Source organism: Centropristis striata, chromosome 7 (genome assembly GCF_030273125.1).
Source record: "Centropristis striata isolate RG_2023a ecotype Rhode Island chromosome 7, C.striata_1.0, whole genome shotgun sequence".
NCBI lineage: Eukaryota > Metazoa > Chordata > Actinopteri > Perciformes > Serranidae > Centropristis > Centropristis striata.
The window spans coordinates 32,595,585-32,616,353 of NC_081523.1; the positions used below are offsets into that span (position 1 = coordinate 32,595,585).

Below are 20,769 nucleotides of genomic sequence, written 5' to 3' on the forward strand. Positions count from 1 at the left end.
ACAGAGAAGACGGAAAAATGTCGAATTGTGTCTGGCTGTCTCTCTGACTTCATCCTATATGGTGTTCCCTCTCCCCCATTTTTGTTTTGTGCATGTGCAGTTTTCTAACACGCAGTCGAGGTAATGCGCACTCTAGCAGCTCATCCATCTGCAGCGTTAACTCACTGTGAGTTATTACCTCTCTGTTACAATATTTAAATCTTTCCATTACCTTTCTTTCATCACTCTTCTTCTGCTGTTTACCCTATGTTCTTCTGGTGCCATCATGTCATTCTTTTGTGTAAATTGTTCAAACAACATGAAAGCTCCTCTGTGATTGCACCTTCTGATAGAACTGCGTGAGCATTTGAATATTTCCATTCCTGTGTTCTGTTTTCATTGTTTTTCTATCATCGACAAGTGTCACTTAGAGTGTCTGTGTTCGTTGTCATGGTATTTGACTGTTTGTGAAGACATCCTTCTGTCTGAGAATGATATTTTTCAATGATTGCATCGCTCCTGTAAATTTTAAGAGAATACAGTTTGTTCATAGTGTGTGTGTTCATTATGTATATTTTCAGTTGTGATTCATTCTCCCAAAGTGGTTCTAAATATGTATTGTATGTTATTAATGCTGTGTAAGCTTTAGGAGTGTGTCATACAGGTGAAGACTGCTTAGTAAAACACAGACAGGCACTGAGCGACTTCAAAGTTGGACACCCCAGTTGTTGAATTTATCAGTCTGCATTCTAGTGCAAAAAACACAGTGAAAGAAGCCTTATCAGCAAGCAGAACAACATGATTGATTGGCCCTGGTGTAAACATGGAGAGAGTCACCACAGAGGTGCAGCTTGGCATCAAGCAAGGCAGGCAACTGCTAGTGGGCCCCTGAAGGCAGACAAACTTTACTCCACAGCAATGTCTCAAAATGTGGCAACCACAGTGACCATGGGGATTTGCAATAATGTCTCAGTAAGAACATCCTCAAGGGGGCTGCTATCATACCCCTCAAACTTGTGTGATAAGATGAACATTAATGTTCAATTAAAAATGAATTATCCTTTTGCAAGTGAAAAATAATGAGAAAAAAGAAAAGTAGGTAAAAAGTAAAGAAGACAGTAATAATTGAAAAAGATGCTAATGGCGAGGTATCACAGTGATGTTGACACAGTTGGAGGGTCCACTAGTGCTGTGATTCTCAAAGTGGGGTCCAGGGACCCCTAGGGGTCTGTGGCTTTTTTAGTTACATACACAAAGTTAACTTTCCAAAAACTATTTTAGGCCTGTAATTTTCTTGCACAGCATTTTATTAATGTAATATGTATATATAATACATGTATGCATGATTTATATTTTGCATTGTAAAGTATTGAAATAGAATTCATGTTTTATTTAGAATTTAAAGGTGCATTATATGCACTTTCCAGCAAGTGTCTATGTTCTGATTTACACTTGAAATTAGATCTGTAAGAAAATTAGCTACATCAAATTATTCTAAGGAACAAACCTGAGATGGTCCCTGGTATATTTTCTGTCTTGTAAGATGAGAACCTCTGCACTAGTGGGTCCACTAGTTTTCTGAGTCCAACGAGAAAGTTTGTCCGTTAACATTGTTACCTAACAAACTTGTGGGAATAGTGCTAGCTTGTGTTGAGAATGTGCACCAGACTAATATTATATGATATGATTAAGTCATGGTAGCCTACTCTACTCCAGTTTGTGTACTACAATATAATGCAAGAGTCAATTTATTATATATATATATATATATGCACCATAGCTAGACTAGACCAAGACTATTTAGCTGCTGGCTGAGACAAATCAGCCCCTTGTCCCTCTGTGCAACCTGCAGGCAGTTATTCACATCAATTACATTACATTACTGGTTGTATAATAAGGCCATGCAGAATAAGGCATTAATAACTACTTAATAATGACTAATTAAGAGCCAAACTGTTACTTATTTGCATGCTAATAAGCAACTAATTAATGTTGAATATGTGTTCCCTAATCCAAAATGTTACCTTAATATCTTGTCTGTGACACAAGGACTTGTAATTCTGATAGCACTGACTTGTTGTTGACATAAATAGTTACTTTTGAGAAATCAACTAAAGAATTTTAGAAAGTAACAGGTTTTTGGGTATATTGATAACCCAGTAACAATAATGCCAATACCAGATACCTTACACTTTGCCACACTACATCCAAAATTGTTGTAGCACCTTTAATAAGTGGCAATCCACTCAGTTTACTTATTGCAGCTACTGTAATTTCTGGAGTAGCAAAAGAGGCTTTACCGTCCTAATCTCAGATAAGATCATATGTCATCACTCTCTATTAAAAAGCATTGTTGAAAGAGAATTATCAGGCAAGCAAAACCTTCCACAGCTCTTTTAAACCGTTGTCGAAAAAGTGTTCAGTATTTTTGTCTCCTGTCAACATTATTTTACTGCTTCTTCTAAGCAAATACACTTTTTTAATTTTGCATCTCCACTGTACATGTTTCTCCCCTTGTCAGTTTTCTGAAGCTTATTTGCCCCCTGTATGCTTTTGTCTGTAACCTGTTTCTGTCCCTTTCAAGTTCCTTCTCTCCCTCTGTTTGTTTCTCTGTTTGTTGCTCCGTTTTTGTGTTTGTAGGAGTTATGTCTGCACCCCAGTCCATCACTGCCTGAGGTAAACCCACCGCCTACTAGCAAGGTGGTCAATGATGATGATAACATGCTTAAAAACAATCATGATCTCATTTTGTATATTTTGGAAATCAGGACCACATAAATAAAATATAGCTAGCTGCTCTGAATTCTTGTCATACACACAACATTACAGGCTTTCCTTCTCATTGAGTCCAGTCACATATTGTCCATCCATCTGTTAGCAGGACTTCTTAAACACGGTAGTGCAGTATGTTTGTTCTTATAGTTGTACATAAAAGGTGAGTATGAAGAATGCTGTTGTAGTGAAAGTGGGATAAAGTTATTTTCTGTTCCCTAATTTGTGTAGTAAAGAGATTGGCTTCTCTGATGAAAGGTCTCACATAGAGGCAATATAAGATGTGATTTCTCACAGTGAAGAGATAGCTCTTAGCAGTATCAAAAGTGCATGCATTCAGCCATTTCAAAGTACTGCATTACACACAGACATTGTCAGAAAAAATGAGCATGTCATAGCTTGGTAATGTGGCTATGCGTTGACACATCTCCATGGACAAGCTGTAAATAAACCCAGTGATTTTTTGTGTTAAAAAGCTCCATCGCACCTTAGTCATTCTGCAAATCATTCAGCATGTGGGGACTATATGTCCCATCCAGAGATGTAAAATTAAATATACTACTGGTATTATGTGCCATGAAGTATAAAGTACATACATACTGAATGTTTCACAGCTTAAATGAAACCATGCCTTCAGTGTATCCATTAGATCCCTTATAGAAATCACAAACTGTTTTAACTGAATTGTGGTGCTTGTGTTTAGAAAGTGATATCCACAGCGATATCAATCTCAGTGGTTTGAATTTCTTTTGGTTTTTCTACCCTTCCACTAGTAAGGAGCAGAAGTCACTGAAAGCAGTGTCAGTGTGGGAGCAAAGGGCCAGCGAGCTGAGGAGGCAGAACCAAGCAAGCTGTGAGGCCCTGTACAGTGAGATGGAGCTTGAGGAGCGCCTCCGCTTGTCCCCAGCCCTCCACTTTCGATCTGACATGAAGACCCACCTCGACCGGCCGCTGGTTGTTGAGCCTTGTGATGGGCCTTTGATTGTTGGCCACCAGCACCACCATCATAAGCCATGCATGCCAGATGAGGGTGAGACTACTGGTGACCTTCCTCCTGTGCACCACCAAGCTCGCCGTCACCACCGCCACAGAGACAGGGACCGGGCAAGAACGAGAGAGGAGACGAATGATAACAGTGGAACCAGTAAGGATGGGGGCCACCATGTCCATCACAGCCGCTCCAAAGACCACAACTGCAAAAATGGGAAGAGCGAGAGGTCCCGCAGCCGAGAGGTAGGCAGTAAAAATCACCATCAGAGCTTATTGGATGACAGCAGAGGTGAAGGAGTCACGAGTGAGAGAGAGCATCGGCACCATCATTCACACCGGCAGTCCCGAGAGGGCAATGGGAAAGTGGACAATGGAGGGAGGGGAGAACGAAGATCCCGCCACAAAGATGGATGTTCCTCTAACAGGGATGGGGATAGAAATTCTAAAGGAGAGAGTGGTGCCAACGGAGAGAGGAGGCGACATCGAACTCATGGATCCAGGAGTCAATCCACAGTTGAAGGAGTTGAGTCCAACAAGAGACAGAAGAACCACAGTCACAGGTAAAAAACTAAAAATATTGCATGGTTTATACTTTTTTTTTCAAAAAATGACTCAACAGGTTTTGTGACTCTTTTGTGATGGCTCTGTATTCAAGTATGTTGGTGTTGAAATTCGGCAATAACTATGTAGTTAAATTCCTGGCAAGTTTAATTTCAGCATCCACATCAGATGAACAATGTAGGAATTGAAGCCCTACAATTTAGGGAGGCACAGAGTAATGTGTTGAGTCAACATAAACTTGTGCATGTTATTAGATTTTGGTACCCAGCAGTAAATTCTTCATAGTCAGTGACTAGGTTCCCAACTAAATATAGCTGTGTGGGTCTCACAGTTCAAAAGTGTGGTTAGATGGCTACCAGAATTTTTAATAATTATCAGAAATAATCATTTATAATATATGATATGACTTGGGCATTGGGGACGGGACACAGGAGCTTGCAGACTAAGGGCTTGACACTGGAAATATGGAAGGTGGGGTGGGTGCTGCGGGGGGTATGCGGAAGTTTCAGGCGGACTGCAGATAGATTGACCACCTTAGCGATGGTGTAGGGGACGATGAAGCGTGGGGTTCATCTTGGGGGCGGTCACCTTCAAGGGAATATTGCAGGTGAAAAGCCAGACCCGCTGCCCTTGGGAATAGTGGAGAGCCCTGATGCAGCAACAAGTAACTGTTGTTTGATCCTGGTCTGCGAGCGAAGAAGAGCAGCCCGGGTACGATTCCATGTCTGAAGACAGCATCATAGAAACACCTGTGCTGAGGGAACCTCCTCCTCTTGGGCCTGGAACACTGCAGGCTGGTAGCGGAGGCGACAAAATGGCCGAGGTGGATGGTAAGGAGTTCATGGAGTACTCAACCCATGGCAGCTGAAGACCCCAGGCGGTAGGATCCTGAAAGCAAACAGTGCGACACATCAATGCATTCCATGAATATTAAGGTATTCACATATTTGTATTCGGACATCTTGAGGTCAAAGGTCAGGGGACCCTTATGAAGATGCACATGTCAGTTTTATCCCCACTAAAGTGTAGCCTAGCTTTGAAGCATTATAACACCCCATTCCCGACAAGACAGCATGACATGGTTGGTATCTATGGATTCCTTACATCCTGGGATAATCTTGTTTGATCTGATAGCAATATCTCCTCTCTACAATCAACAGAATTTTCAGCAAATCAGCAAAATAAAATATGAATTACTGTTTGTATTCCCATCCATTTTTTGTTATAGAATATAAATACTAGGAGGTGGTTCATAGAACAAATAAAATGTAGGATGATAATCTGAAGTCTACAGCCCACTGACATCATCAGACATTTTGTATCTTAGAATTTGGGCAAATACCCACTTAGTCAGTTACGCTATAAAGTCTTTCTTCCTCTTCCTTCGAACCTTCGTCCCAGTCTGAGGTCCAGAACGCTCTGGAGCACGTTTTCATCAAGGATGTCTCTGTGCATTGCTACATTCATCTTTCACTTGATCTTGACTAGTCTCCCAATCCCTGCTGCTGAAAAACATCCCACAGCGTGATGCTGCCACCACCATGCTTCACTGTAGGGATGGTATTGGCCAGGTGATGAGGGGTGCCTTGTTTCCTCCAGACATGACGCTTGGCATTCAGGCCAAAAGAGTTCAAACTTTGTTTCATCAGACCAGACAATTTTGTTTCTCAAGGTCTGAGAGTCCTTCAGGTGCCTTTTTGCAAACACCAGGCGGGCCGTCATGTGCCTTTTACTGAGGAGTGGCTTCAGTCCAGCCACTCTTCCATACAGGCCTGATTGGTGGAGTGCTGCAGAAATGGTTGCTGGAGCTATGTCAGAGTTCTTAAGAAACAACCTGTAACAGCCACAGTGTAATTGGAACACTTTCCTTAAAGCTGAAAGTTGGCACTTAACCTCATAGTCACTGTTTAATGTCAAATTCAATGTACTGGAGGAGGGAGCCAAAACAACGTTAGCATATCACTTGCCATTTTGAAAGCAAACCAAAAAAATGAATCAAGGATGTTCAGTGTCCCTACAGTATTAAATGTTGTTTCTGCTGGCTTGTAAATGTTTAGCCAGATCCAACAGCCTTTAAGTGAAAGGTAGTATCACAGACACTGGTGGCAAGGGTTCCTTGTTTACCCCACGCCATCAGTATTATATATGATTGAAAACAGCTAATTAATGTCTAAGATGCTATCTGTTCCAGGTTTGGTGATTCAGAGGGGGAATTCCTGGCCATCTCCCCCCAGCAGTGCTCTGAGGGAGACAACTGGCCTCCTGACAGACCAGAGGACTCAGACAACCAGAGAAATGTCAGAAAAACTGGTCAAACCTCCATGCAAATTCCTCCAGTGACTGTCATCTGCCCACCTGGAGACACCACCCTCATACAAAGTGAGTACCAACAGCAACTTACTTAACAACTCCTCCAAACTATATAACTACAGATGACGTTCGACCCTACCCTCAAATACAACCCACAGCAGTGTAGGCAGGAGATCCTCACATCAAGAAATGACAGTGGATGATTTAAATACATTGTTAATTTCTCGAACGCTTGCTGTTTCGTTTTTTATGATTTACTAAATATAGTTTAAAAAGTGAAATAAATGCACATAACTGCTGGAAGTGAAGTAGTTATGTTGGTGACGTAAAGTGTGATACATGCAACTTAAGTTACATTACCTCAAATGATATAGTTTACGTATATGGTTTGACTTGGGACATGAACACCAGTCTTCTGGCTAGGAATTTATTTCACCACCACCCTTTGCCGTTTATGATCTCAATCATTAGTTTCAAGTCTTGTTTATTTTGTAAATTATGGTGGGGTAAATTAGACAATAAATAGTCCGACCATTCTTCTTTGACCTCTGGCATCAACAAGTTGCCAGTGCATCTCACTGGGTATTTCCTCTTTTTTGAAAATTACACAAAAATAACATTTCTTTGTATGTAATGAGACTTTGTTCCTGCAAAACAAAACATGACGTGTGCTTACATAAGCTAGTACCATCCAATTTCAAGCAATAATATCATGACATCCACCCATCAATCAATCGCTGGTGAAGAGCTAAGGTTCATTAGTTACCAGCTAGCAACTGTAGGGACAATGGTTGTGATGCTATGATGGAGACAAAATCTTTCCACAGAAAGATATATAAACACTTGGCCAAGTGCCTAAAACAAATTTTAAATAACAATGTGGCTGAGGTCTACTCTATTCAGACAAAGTTTTGCTTACTTTAGTCGGCTCTGTGTCACTGCGCATTTGGAAATGCATGTAAAGCTGTGCCGGTAGATGACAGCAGATCATTGAATGTACCTGCTGCAGTGATGTGGAGTCGGTTGAATGTCTCTTCCTCATCCTCCTGCCAATCTAACAACAGGTGAGGGGAGTGAGTGTGGAGCCAATGGTCCTCTATAGCAGAGCAGTCCTCAGTATCTCCAGTGTTGCAACTCTCTCCAATGAGAGTAGCTAGCAGGCTCTGGCTACCAGTTGCTCCACGGAAATTCAAACCCGCCCACTCCAAATCAAATGTGAAGGATTGGATTTACTGATCAAATCAAGTCAAATCAAAATTACTTTATTTATCCCCGAGGTGAAATTCAGTTAGTCTGGTAGAATCTCTGGAAGCCTGATGGCTGTAGGAGAGAAGGATCTTTTGTATCTCTCCGTCCTGCAACGGAGAGAGAGGAGCCGTCCACCGCTGTTTTTTTTGGTCCATAATGGTTTTTCTGTAGCAGATGATCCGGGTATTTCAAGATGGCCTCGAACATCTCGAGCATCTCTCCACCACCTCCTCCAGTGTGTCCAACCTGGTTCCAACCACAGAATCAACTATTATGTTCCACTTGGTATAATGCCACAGTACAAAAAATAAAGTCTTCTAAGTAACATTTCACTGGGGCTTTAAAAGTGTCTTGTTCAATTGGACTAAGACTCTAAAGAGTCAGCTGTTCATTCAGAAGAACAATTATCCCTTGCTAACCAAGCTTCCGCTAGCTGATGACATAGCATAACTCTGGCTTCTGATTCCAATGTACCAGTTGCAAAAAACAAAACAAATTGGTGATGGCTTAAAACCATGAAGGCTGAAAAAGTTTCTAAATTTGTCGCTAGTCACTTTTTATAAATAGAGTCCCCAAGAGGGTCTGGAAAGTCACTTAATCTAGCAACAAAGTCACCAAGTTGGCAATGGTGGTTCAACCAAATACAGTATGCATATGGTACAGAAAATATGTCATTTACAGTGAAGAATGCAGGCTGAGGAACTTCTTAAACAGATTAATGTCTGCAGTGTGTTCAGTTTGCACATGCAGTTCTTGTTGTGTAGATGGCCCAAAGGGGATAACGTCTGACAATCTGACTGATATTGACTTTCATCAGGTCTTTGCCTTTTCACAAGGGATGAATATTACCAAAAACTAGAGATTGCAATTTCTGAAGAAATTACAGTGGGAATGCTGGATGCTAAATTGCTGATGCCACATTGCCATCCTGGTGGGAATATGTGAGAAGAAGTTAAAGTACAAATCTGAAGTTTAAAAAGTGGGATTGGGTGGAATTAATATGAATGAAAAAACATTAATGTAATTACATGTAATTGTAATGTAATTAATATGAATACAGTAATATTACTTTGTAAAGGTAAAAAATATATATAAAAAATAAAAATGCATCATTAAAAAAAGATTTACATTTAACACAAAGAGTTACATTTGTCAACATGAGATGTAAGGAAATGTCTCAGTTTATGTGAAAAATCCCATGTCCTCCAAAGAAACATAAAGTTCTCCTTATCATTATTATTGATGGATAACTTAAATATAACTGAAAGGTTCCACCAGAGGCATTTATATGAAATTAAAACACTATTCCAAAATGTCCAGCAGAGGTCTCCCTACATATATGAGCATGCGTCAAGCCTGGCGCTTGAACCTGTTCAATAATCTGCTGCGCTCTGGCAGAGCTTGTGGAGCGCATGTCACAGTATATGTCACACTACCTGCTGTATTTGGTTCAGAAACATGCTGTTTAGGAGTCAAATATGTGTTAAATATTTCATGCATTGCTGTAATCAAATGATCTGTCTTCCCAGTGAACAGTATTGACTGTGAGACAATGCCCATGAGTGAGAAGACCCTGGGGGATCTGGGTCAAAATGGACCCAAACCAATCCTGCCTTATAGTTCTATGTTCATCTTTGGACAAACCAATCCGTGAGTCTCCTCAACCTCCTTTGTTCACTTCTTTGCCTCTCTGTAGGCCGTCTTACATGTTATGGAAGTTAGACCAGAGAGATTTGTTGATGTTAGCTTTATTATTTCATCCCTATAAGCAATATTATCATCATACAAATACCAGGAATCACCCAATCCTACACCACACTGAGCTCAGATAACCCTGTGTGTGTTAAACTGTCCACTCTGTTTTCCCTCCAATTAAAAGCAATAAAGTGCACCCCCTTAAGAGACCAATGCCTTTACTACTCAAAATTCTCAAACATTCTTAAAATAGACAAACACTACAATAGTCAATTAACTACAATAACACCACACTCACATTAGACAGTAGTAGTTGGTTGTCAGACATTAACATGAACACATTTTAGGATAATCTTCTGAGGTCAGGGGGTGTCTAAATGTCAAATATGGAGAAAGAGAGCCTCAGCTTGCTCCACAGCCCAACCATACTGCATCACAGAGACTCAGAATAAATCAGTACACACAGAAACCAGGAAATACACATAAAGCTGTGATGTGGATTTCAATGTGGATTTTGATCTGAGCAGTATGGTGTACTTGGAGTTTACTTCTGTCTTTAAGGGTTGTAGGTACTGCTGTTAACAATGGCTTTTCTACATTTGTGCACTTCTATTTCCGATATGTCTTTCTATTATGATCCTCAGTTTCTCTGACACAGCGTGCTATTGCTGAAGTTTCTTGTGCATTGGGATATTGGCAACTACAATTGTGAACTCCATTTTCCATGTGTACTTCTTTGAAAACACACAGGTGTGCTCTATTGGGTGGGATTATAAGGGAACATATTATGTTAAATTCCCAGGTTTCCACTTGTATGTTGGGTTTCTAAAAGAAAATGTTTGTTTCCAAAACATGGCTAATGTTATGAAAGGGTAGGTTTTAACCCAAACCATGATCCTTTCCAAGTAGTTTGGTGCCCAAGCAAACTAAGACTGAGAACTGGGTCCCTTTAAGATTCGGCTTTCTTAAACATTTTCCCTGCTTAAGGTCCATTGACTCGGAGCTTGTCTTTATTTTGATCCTTGCTTTAGACCTATGTGTATTTTAGCATAAACATACTGAGTAGTAGCTGCTGCTATAGCCTCATCACTGTTCTATCTGTGTCCACTGCTTGCTGTTTCTTGCCGTTTGTTAAATTCTCTCTCTCTATCTCTCTCTCTCTCTCTCTCTCTCTCTCTCTCTCTCTCTCTCTCTCTCTCTCTCTCTCTCAGGGTGAGGCGGTTATGTCACTACATTGTGACTCTGCGTTATTTTGAGATGTCCATCCTGGTTGTCATTGCTATGAGCAGTATTGCTTTGGCAGCAGAGGATCCGGTCTGGACAAATGCCCCTCGCAACAATGTGAGACAAAAAGTGTACATGAACTTTATGCGTAGACACATGCACACGAAAATTATAATATCCATTACAAAACTGTGGTTTTCAAAAAAATATTTTATCTTAATTTTTCTTGTGGGCATGGAGATTGGTCAGTTAATTATGTTAATTAACCTGGGCAGCAATGAGAACATAGCAACTGTATCTTCCTTTAGTAAATAATTGACTATGAACTTAAACAATATATGTAATCATGTGTGATCATTAAACACACAGTTGTCATTATTTGCCATGACAACAGAGGTAAATACGTTTCTCCATGCACTGTCTGGTTCAGTACTGATTAATGTCTCTTTTGCAGGTGCTCAAGTATCTGGACTATGCCTTTACTGGTGTTTTCACTTTTGAAATGGTGATCAAGGTAAGCATGTAGATAAATACATATTTAAAACACTCATAACCGCATGACTTAGGGTTTTTTCACTGCAATTTTTTCCTTTTTTTAAGAACTGTAACGGCTATGCATGTGACTATAACTTATCAGAATGAAGTTGCTGGCTCATCACAGGTTCTACTTATTAAAAATATGTCACTGATGAATGTATAAAGGACAATGAGGCCGTCAGTGTAAGGATCTCACCTCATTGTGACCATTGTGGTGGTGTACTCAGGATATGAGGATGCAATCCAAAATGAATGTCTCTTACTGTGTTTCACGGAGTAGTATAACACAATTGAGATTAAACCCATAGTTTAAATGACTTACACTTACTTAAATGATTAATGTATTAATTATTATTGACCATAACAACAATAGAGGATAAATGCATAATATAATCACCAAATATGGTGATTTTTCATTTACTCTTTCAGTACAGTCCTTATATAGTTCTCTATCAAAATGTAGCTAATTTGCAGAAATACAATTTAATAGATATGAAACTAAATAAAACAGCATATAGTAAAAATAAAAAATAATCACAAAAGATACATAATGCTGTCTTTGGTTTAGATGGTGGACCTTGGCCTGTTGCTTCATCCTGGAGGCTACTTCAGGGACCTGTGGAACATTCTGGACTTCATAGTGGTCAGTGGGGCGCTGGTGGCTTTTGCATTTTCGTAAGTTCAATAACTCCTACCTTTTTGTCTCAAAATAGTTAACCCTAATCATCAGATTTAGTGATGGCTGGTGGTCTAATCTAATAAATCATATGTAAGACATAATAAACTTCAATTAAAAATGACCATGTAATGTGGACTGTAAGGGGCAGAAAACCATTTTGCATCATCTAGTTCGCCAAATCTTCATAAGAGAAAAAGCTACAGTCCTATTTAAATTATAAAATAGAAGGTAATTTTTCAGTAGAGGAAGATGAGTTCATCTTTTTGTAAAGATTGTCGGGGCTCATATTAACCTGTTACAGGGAAAAGCTTTTTTAAAGTACAACAATGATTATGTCCTGTAATTAGTGTTCTGTGAACACGTGAAACCCTGTCATTCCATTAGATGCTGAGCTTCAGTGGATCCAGTAGTTAGTGAATTCCCAGCTCCTTCTGCGAGCACCACACCGAACCATATGAGGGGCCGTAGAGGCCATAATTAATTTTTCCCTCTCACATAAACAATTTCACCTCTGACATTCAGTTTTACCTCTCACATTCACAATTTACCTCTCACATTCACAATTTTCCCTCTAACATTCACAATTTTACCCCTCACATTCACAATTTTACCTCTCACGTTCACACTTTTACCTCTCACATACACAATTTTTACATTCACAATTTCACCTCTCACATACACAATTTTACTTCTCACATTCACAATTTTACCTCTGACATTCACAATTTTAATTAAAAAAAAATAAAAAATTGTTAATGTGAGAGGTATTTTTCCTTTCTTGGAGACTGTGAAAAAGTCATTGTATGGGTCCACTAGGCTAAAAAACTAAATTCATGTTAGAAGGCCCCCTGTGTTCATAGAACTAGAATTATTGTACGTGATCATCAATATGGGCATGACAGTTCAATTGTTGATTATGTTTGCAATTCAGCAATTCATTCATCTTTAAGTCATTTTTAACACTGCTGATAATGTTGTTATTTGATTGTGTTTTGTTCATATTGTGAAATGAAATCATTTGTTATTAGCTTTAGCCTTATTTTAGGGATGAAGGCTATTACATACATAGTGTAAGCTATAAACTCAAAGCCCAGTTTTGCGTTACTGCTAATCACAGCTTTTCATCTTAGTCTAAATCTGCTAATTACTTTTAAATGTAAATATAAGAGCAAACAAGCAGGAAAAAATACAGCAGAGCACTTTTCCTCAACAGAAGAAGATGAGAAGTGGAACTAAAATCCTGAATAAATCCTGGAAGAGAAAAGAGTGTGGGTGTGTGAGTGTTGTGCTGTTATGCACTGTTTAATGACGTACTTCCCTCCCTATTTCTGTGCTGGGATCGTTTTGAAGGAGCTTCATGGGGTAATGCCTCCTCTACCTCTCTTATCTTGCCTGTCTGTGTCATTTTATGTGTATGTATGTAAGAGAAAACATACATACAAGCACCTACATTACTTAAACAAGTAATTTCTTCCCATATTCAGTCTTACTATTTGAAATTGATTCAGGTTTTTCCTAAAAGGCATGTTATAGGGTGAATACAGCAACATTTTCTACAATTATTTTTTTCCTACTGTTAAGTTAACCACTCTTCCTAAACTGTCCTTGTCTACTGTACAAAAGTAATTTACATCTCAAATACCACAAGGATAATTGGATATTAAGTGCACACATATGGAATTTTTTAATACAGAAATTATACTTTGTAGTAAAATTACAAGCAAAGAACGTATCCCACCATTAAACACAAACTGAGACACAGTTATAGTTATAGTTATAGTGATAGTGATAGTGATAGTGATAGTGATAGTTATAGTTATAGTGATAGTGATAGTGATAGTTATAGTGATAGTGATAGTGATAGTGATAGTTATAGTTATAGTGATAGTGATAGTGATAGTGATAGTGATAGTTATAGTTATAGTTGTAGGCAGATTTCCTACTTACCATGACTTGAACATTCCAAACACAACACACACACATTCTGGTCTCGAGGCTACTGTCAGGGGAAAATCACCTCACCTTCACAGTTTTTTTTCACCATCATTATTATTGATTAGTGTGAAGTGTCCACTCAAAATTCAAGATGCATCTGTATCAGGTGTTGAGATGTATTTTTCTTTAAAAGACTGTAAGACATTCAGTATATGAAGTGAAATTGCTTGTTAGGATGGGTGTTTTCACAGTATGAAATATTGTGTCTGTGACACAATCCCATCCCGTCATCCATCTAAGATCTTCCTGTCGTTGACCCCCGTGTGCTTGCTAAAGGTTCCTTCCTCTCTCCACTCTCCTCTGCTATAGAGGGGCATGCCACCTATGTGTTCATTATCTTTTATCTTCCCTGACACTCTCATGGGAGATATTTTCATCAGCACTTTGCTTTGCTTCAGCTCTGCTTGGACTGTAATGATACCAGTCATTACAGTCCAAGCTGATCAATTTCAAATGATCTATCATTAATTCACCAGAGGCTTGCTAATGGAGCAAGCTGCTGCCTGATTGCATTAGTATATCACTGGGAAAATATAAATCTTCTCTGTGATCTTTATCATTAGATAACTGTAAGACATGTATGCTGTTAAATATAGGTTTTTAATGACTATAATGTCACATCATCTTCCTTTACATGCAATTTGTTATATACTTCCCTATTAACCTTTATACATAGTTAGATAGAGATAGATAGTTTGATAGACGGATAGATATATAAAATATTGTTAGTTTGTGGGATTGCAGGGTACGTTCAAAATTTGTCAATCTTAACCCTTTATCAGGCAAAGAACTATATTTGGTAACTTCAGGTAATATTTCGAGAAAAAAGTTGCAAATTTTCTAGATTTAAAGTGGCAAATCTACAAGAAAAAAGTCGCAGATTTAAGAGATTTAAAGTGGCAAATCTGCGCAAAAAAAGTCGCAGATTTACGAGAAAAAAGTGGGAAAAAGGCAACTTTTTTCTCCCACATTAAATCTCATAAATCTACGCATTTTTTTCTTGTAGATTTGCCACTTTAATCTTGTAAACTTTTTTCTCAAAATATTATTTTAGTATGTTTTTTTTTACACATTCTTGCAGTATGTAATATCCTCCAATATTCTCTAGGGTTGAAATTTGGAATTTGCAAGTATTTCAATGAGTGCCCTATTAAGGGATAAAGTGGCAAATCTACGAGAAAAAAATGCGTAGATTTATGAGATTTAAAGTGGTGAATGTTGGAGAAAAAAGTTGCTTTTTTTCCACTTTTTTTCTCATAAATCTGCAACTTTTTTTCTTGTAGATTTGCCACTTTTATGTAGTAAATTTGCAACTTTTTTCTCGAAATATTACCTGAAGTTACCAAATATAGTTCTTTGCCTGATAAAGGGTTAATAGCCCTGTGTGGAAGCTGTTCCATGAAGTTTAGTGTAGCGTAAGCAACTTTGTCTTGCTCTTTATTGGATTTGGCAAAATTCACACTCCAGCAATCCCAGCAAACATTACACAAGATAGCTTAACTTGTAAATTTCTGCCTGGGACATGAAGCTTTAACCCTTGTCTTAAGCCTGATTTCAACCGGTGCTGATTGCTGCCACTCTAATCAATGAGACCATTTCCACCGGGCGTGCCGCGTAACGCCTTAGTAGCATCCTAGCCGCAGCGCTCCACTCTGCAGTGTGATCAATCCGTAGCACTTCCATTTTTGCCCTGAGCCCTTGCTTAACTGCGTTAAACTCAACAGAGCAGATTGCACCAGACAGGTAATCCGACACAGAATCACTTCCGTAATACACTTCCGCCCCTTTTCAAAATACAACACAATACACAGTTCATGCAGCCTAAAACTTCTTCACATCAACATTACGTCTTGACTGCGGACAACAGATCAGCAATCAATCAATCAGAGGGTCTCAGAGGGTCGGCGACATGGACCACGAGTCTGATTGTTGAAGTGGAACAGCATACAATAATTTATGACATAACCCATTCTTTTTATAAGGATAGATGGTCAGATCAACAGATCTTCCATGTCGGAGAAGCAAAGTAAGCTGTTTGTTGTTGTTTACTTTATACACACAGGTTATCATCGGATCTTGCGGTCTCCTGTACGTCCAGGATTATCAAGTGTTGTCGTTATCTTGCGTGTATTCGGCTGGCTCGCTACGCTGCTGTTAAACGCCTGGTGGAAATCCCCAGTTAGCATAATATCATGTAAATACCGTATTTAGGACCCGTTTTACCATATCCTAGTTTTGAAATGAGTCAGCTTGAGACAGAATTTCAATTGACTCATGGAACTACCTTTAGCTCACTTGACAACCTTTGCTTGGTCCTGCGCCCCAAACACAGACAGGCCAATCAAAGTGTAGCCATCTCCCACCAGGGTTCAACAACTATACCGCTCTGCTCTACAGACTCTCATCAGTGTCAAGGAAATGTATCTGGTGCACCAATGGTCAACATCTAACTACTCATGTTGCAGGTGCTTTGCCTTCTGTGGTCATAATATTACGAGACCTGTTGTTCTTTGCCACTGTCTCAGCATCACTATCACTTATAGACTCCATCACTCTTGCTTGGTACTCCAGATTGCTTTCCACTGAAAAGCTTGCGGAAGAGGCTGTGAACTGTAATTTATCAGAGGTGGTTAAGTTAACATTTGTGTCCACACAATGGTACGGAGCCCCTAAAGGGACATGGTGGAAATATAATAAAACTTTGGTTTCCCGTGAGCACGAGAAACATTTCTCGTGAGCACGAGATACTTTTCTCGTGCTCACGGGATACCAAAGTTTTATTTTATTTTCACCATGTCCCTTTAGGGGCTCCGTACAATGGTGATATTTGTCCTAGACGTTTTCAGTAAAATCAGTTTTCCACCTCTGATGAAGAGCAGAGCACAACTGCCTCCGTTTATTTTGTCTCATCAGTGACATTTCCTAACAGGGTTCTGTGTCTGTCAGACAATTTGAATGGGATACTACCATATGAGCAGAGAAGCAATCTAATGCACAGCAGAATGTAGAACAGGTACATTTTTTCAAAAATAATATTTTGACTTTATTGTCATTAAATTATGACTTTATTCTCATAATATACAACTTTATTCTGGACTTTTCAGATAACACAGATATGTGGGCTATGCAGAAAGATTTTTAAATTAATGATTGTTTCATTAATGGAAGAAGGATGGAAGAATAAATACCAGCATTGGAAAAAAGCACCCACCACCTGACAAATGCTTTCCTCCGGTGTTGGGCAGCAAATACAAACCTGTACTGCAGTTGTTACGATTTTTGACGTCCCACAAGCAGAGAAAGTCTTAAGTCTGCTGGTAACTAACTGTTTAGCAAACAATAAAGTTGTGTTGTCTCTCTGGACAGGGTTTCGGGTCTTAAGAAGTCTTAAGAAGTGTCAGAAAGTTGAAAATTGAAAAAAACTTGAAAATTGATTGAATTATACATTTAACAGTGGTGTTTTAAGTTTCATTAATTGTCGTCTCTTTTTGGGATATTTGATGCTGAACACACTGTAACAAAACGACAAAACAAACTCAGAACCACAAACACACTGTTGCATACGCCGTTCAGTAGCAGCAAGCTAACATAAGCAAACAATTAAATCACTTCCTGACGCTATACACATGTAGCTTTCAAAATAAGAGTAAATTGAAGTCTTAACAGAATTTACAAGAAGACTGTCAAAATATGATGCCTTTTTATCTCTGTATCTATGTTTCTACAGTTATGTGTTTTTGTCGAAATGTGAACCATTAAACCATTTTCCTTATTAAACATTTGTTTTAGAAACAGACATAAAACAAGACAAACAATATCTGATTCTACAATAAATGATAAATGCATTCTTTGAATATTAATATTGATATTTTTATTTTTCTCACACGCAGTTTCACATTGCCGGTAAAAACTAGAAAGTGGCTGGTAAAAGCGTGAAGTGGCAGTTTGACAAAAAATGTATTCCCAACCGCGGTTCATACTGCCTGTGTGTGGACACAGCAAGGATTACATTAAATGAGAAAAGTTGATCTACAAGAGAATTATATAGATAATTGAATATTTGAAACACACCAACTATCTTAGTGCTGCCCTGAATTTCCAGCCAGACATAGGGTAGCCAGCCAGTGGGGAAAAGTAAAAGCCCAAATTTTGTGGCTTCTCTCATATTTAATTTCACTATTCCATGACATACACTGATCTTAATCATTGATCTTAATAATGAGTTTGCCTTCCTGATTGTAGAGTAGGAAATTATTGTAAAGAAGAATAAGGTTTCTTGTATGTGTATTTAAGGCATCATATTTTGAAAGTCTTCTTGTAAATTCTGTGGTGGATTCTGTTAACATTTCAATGTGCTCTTATTTTGAAAGCTATGTGTTTAGCGACAGGAAGTAAATCATAGGGATACACTAACTCTTTTTTCTTCTTCTTTTTTTCACAAAAAGGGCATAACATGTAATGGTGATTGGCAGTTGCCTCATTCAGACTGAAGCAACAGCTAATCACATAACTGGGTCTGCCTTGTTTTCGTGAACAGACATTGATTTTATCATGAAAGATAAGATTTTGGGAAAAAGTAATTTTATAATAATGACATTTAGTTCAATTGACCTGCAGTCATCTATGTGATAGGTTAAAAAAAATGCAGGATAAAATACAATTTTATAATTATAAGCTGAGTTGTAAAAATGTATTGTATGTTTTCATGTCCATATCACTTTCTTTAATTAACTCATTAATATTAACTTAATAATGTGTAATTTATTAACATTATATTGAAAACTTTCCTTCCTTTGTATTAAGTCCCACATATCTGATGCTTCTGTAGGATAAATCAAATTCAAACAAATTATATGCAAAAACTGTTTTGACAGATAGAAAGTCCTGTTTGACAGACAGCTGTCATTCACTCAGCATGCATGTCTCCATTTGGTCAAAACATTCCCATCAAAGCTGAATCTGTCATCTTACCTTGTGTAACCACTCAAGTGTTGAGCTTTTTGGTGCATCTCATATTTAATGCTGCAAACTGCAATACTGCTTCCTAATATTAGTTCCAGGTGCTAGTGAAAACCTGGTTTTCAGGGCTGGGGTGATATTTTTTATCTTTTAATATAACTATTAGTTGTATTAATTTGAAAATCTACCAATTTATGTTGGCATTTGCTCTTTGTATTTGATGTTTTCATTGCGACTGAGAAGTTGGAGCAGGGTGCAAATTACAGAATAAGAGTTGAGCATGTGCCAGTTATAATCACCAACAACTTTGATTTGTGTGTTACTTCAGTAATAGTTAACCTCAAAAAATAACATGCACTTTCATACCTGCTGAACTGAGTTGAATCCATTGTGGAGCCTACTCTTTACTGGGAATTACCCACCCAGTTGCCTGCTACCAACTAAAGTATACGTATATTATCTTACATCTGTTTTCATTAATATAAACTATGGTGTTGTCATTTGATGCAAACAATTGCTTAATTTTGTTGGTGTGTATGAAGCATCCATAAATGTGCTGTACCTTGTTTTCCCCCTGTTTTCCCCAAAGTAGATCGCAACAAGGTATGACCAGGTGGGAACCTCCCTATGCAACCCTGACCCCCATCCTATACCCATACCTTATCCTATCCCTTTCCCCCAGTCCAACCCTCTCTAACAATCATTCTTCTTATTCTAACATCAGCTTCATTAATAAAACAATTAAACTCATAATCTAGCTAATCCAATGCCTTTGTATAACAACAGTGACCTCTGTCTGACAGCTTTCAATTGAAACCTGCCTCTGCATACCAAAACCCCTCTTGGTTCTAGCAGTTTCATTCCAAAATGCTGTATTACCTTTATGGAGGAAAATAATGTATTTTTTATTGGTCATAACTTCAAAATACAAAAAAAAATGTCTTGTTTCCCAGAATTCTTTTTTTTAAAGGTGGTTTTAAATTGATGATTCATGTGGAATGAATCATTAGCAAGGTCAGGGGCTTTTTCTGTTGGTCTATCTGCTTTTCCTTAACTATCTTTAGCAAACTTCGGCCAGTTTACCTTGCATTTTCCTCCTTCATCTTGAACCAGTTCTTCGATTTTTGACAGCCAAAGAACCGGCTCTTGGGCAGGAAAACTAGTTCCAAAGCGGCACCGACTCTTTGCTGGTCTTGAACAACGAACCACTTACGCCAGGGGCTGGGAGGGGGGATTAACATGACCAAAAAGACCAACTTAAATGTGTATCATTAGTTTTATTTGATTTGTTTAACTGCAATGAGAGAGCTAGCAGGCTAGTGTTAGCTTACAACAAAGTCCAACATTAACATCTTACGTTCAGTGTTAATAAGAACGTAATTGCCGTACTTAGCTATCAAGATGAGCAGCACAGATGTGTTGTACATGTCGTGTTTGGATGCCAATGTAGGCTCATTGCCATGCACCAGCCCAACAAAAGAACTAGGTACGCGTTGGTCCACAAAGGGTTTATGTGTGTAGAGGATAGTGGCATGCCCAAATTGTATAAAGCTCAAATATAAACTACACGCAAAAAGTAAGGAAATATGTGTTTGATTGATTATTTCTTTGTTGTAACAATGCTTCTTGGCAATACATCTCATACCATTGGAAAGCCTGTTTATTTCCCTTTTAATAGGTGCCACATTTGTAAGGAACATGCATTTGTGGGATGAGCAGCAGAGCTGAGTATGTGGGTTGTACCCATGAAAAATGTGCCAAACCTAGCAAAACAGAACAGCTTTTCTTTGCTGTTAATTCTTGTTTGGTGTTGTTTGGTG

At 38.5% G+C, this 20,769-nt stretch overlaps 1 protein-coding gene across 1 annotated transcript in view; it reads left to right on the forward strand.

Moving 5' to 3' along the window:
- The window catches only part of cacna1ba (calcium channel, voltage-dependent, N type, alpha 1B subunit, a), a 148,629-nt gene that overhangs the window by 77,942 nt on the left and 49,918 nt on the right, over positions 1-20,769 (forward strand). Inside the window, exons 19-27 of the mRNA XM_059337834.1 lie at positions 101-166; positions 3,525-4,301; positions 6,494-6,681; positions 9,390-9,510; positions 10,767-10,896; positions 11,234-11,293; positions 11,885-11,991; positions 13,346-13,357; positions 19,539-19,562. Coding sequence (XP_059193817.1) covers positions 101-166; positions 3,525-4,301; positions 6,494-6,681; positions 9,390-9,510; positions 10,767-10,896; positions 11,234-11,293; positions 11,885-11,991; positions 13,346-13,357; positions 19,539-19,562 — 1,485 coding nt within the window. The remainder of the gene's footprint in view (positions 1-100; positions 167-3,524; positions 4,302-6,493; positions 6,682-9,389; positions 9,511-10,766; positions 10,897-11,233; positions 11,294-11,884; positions 11,992-13,345; positions 13,358-19,538; positions 19,563-20,769) is intronic.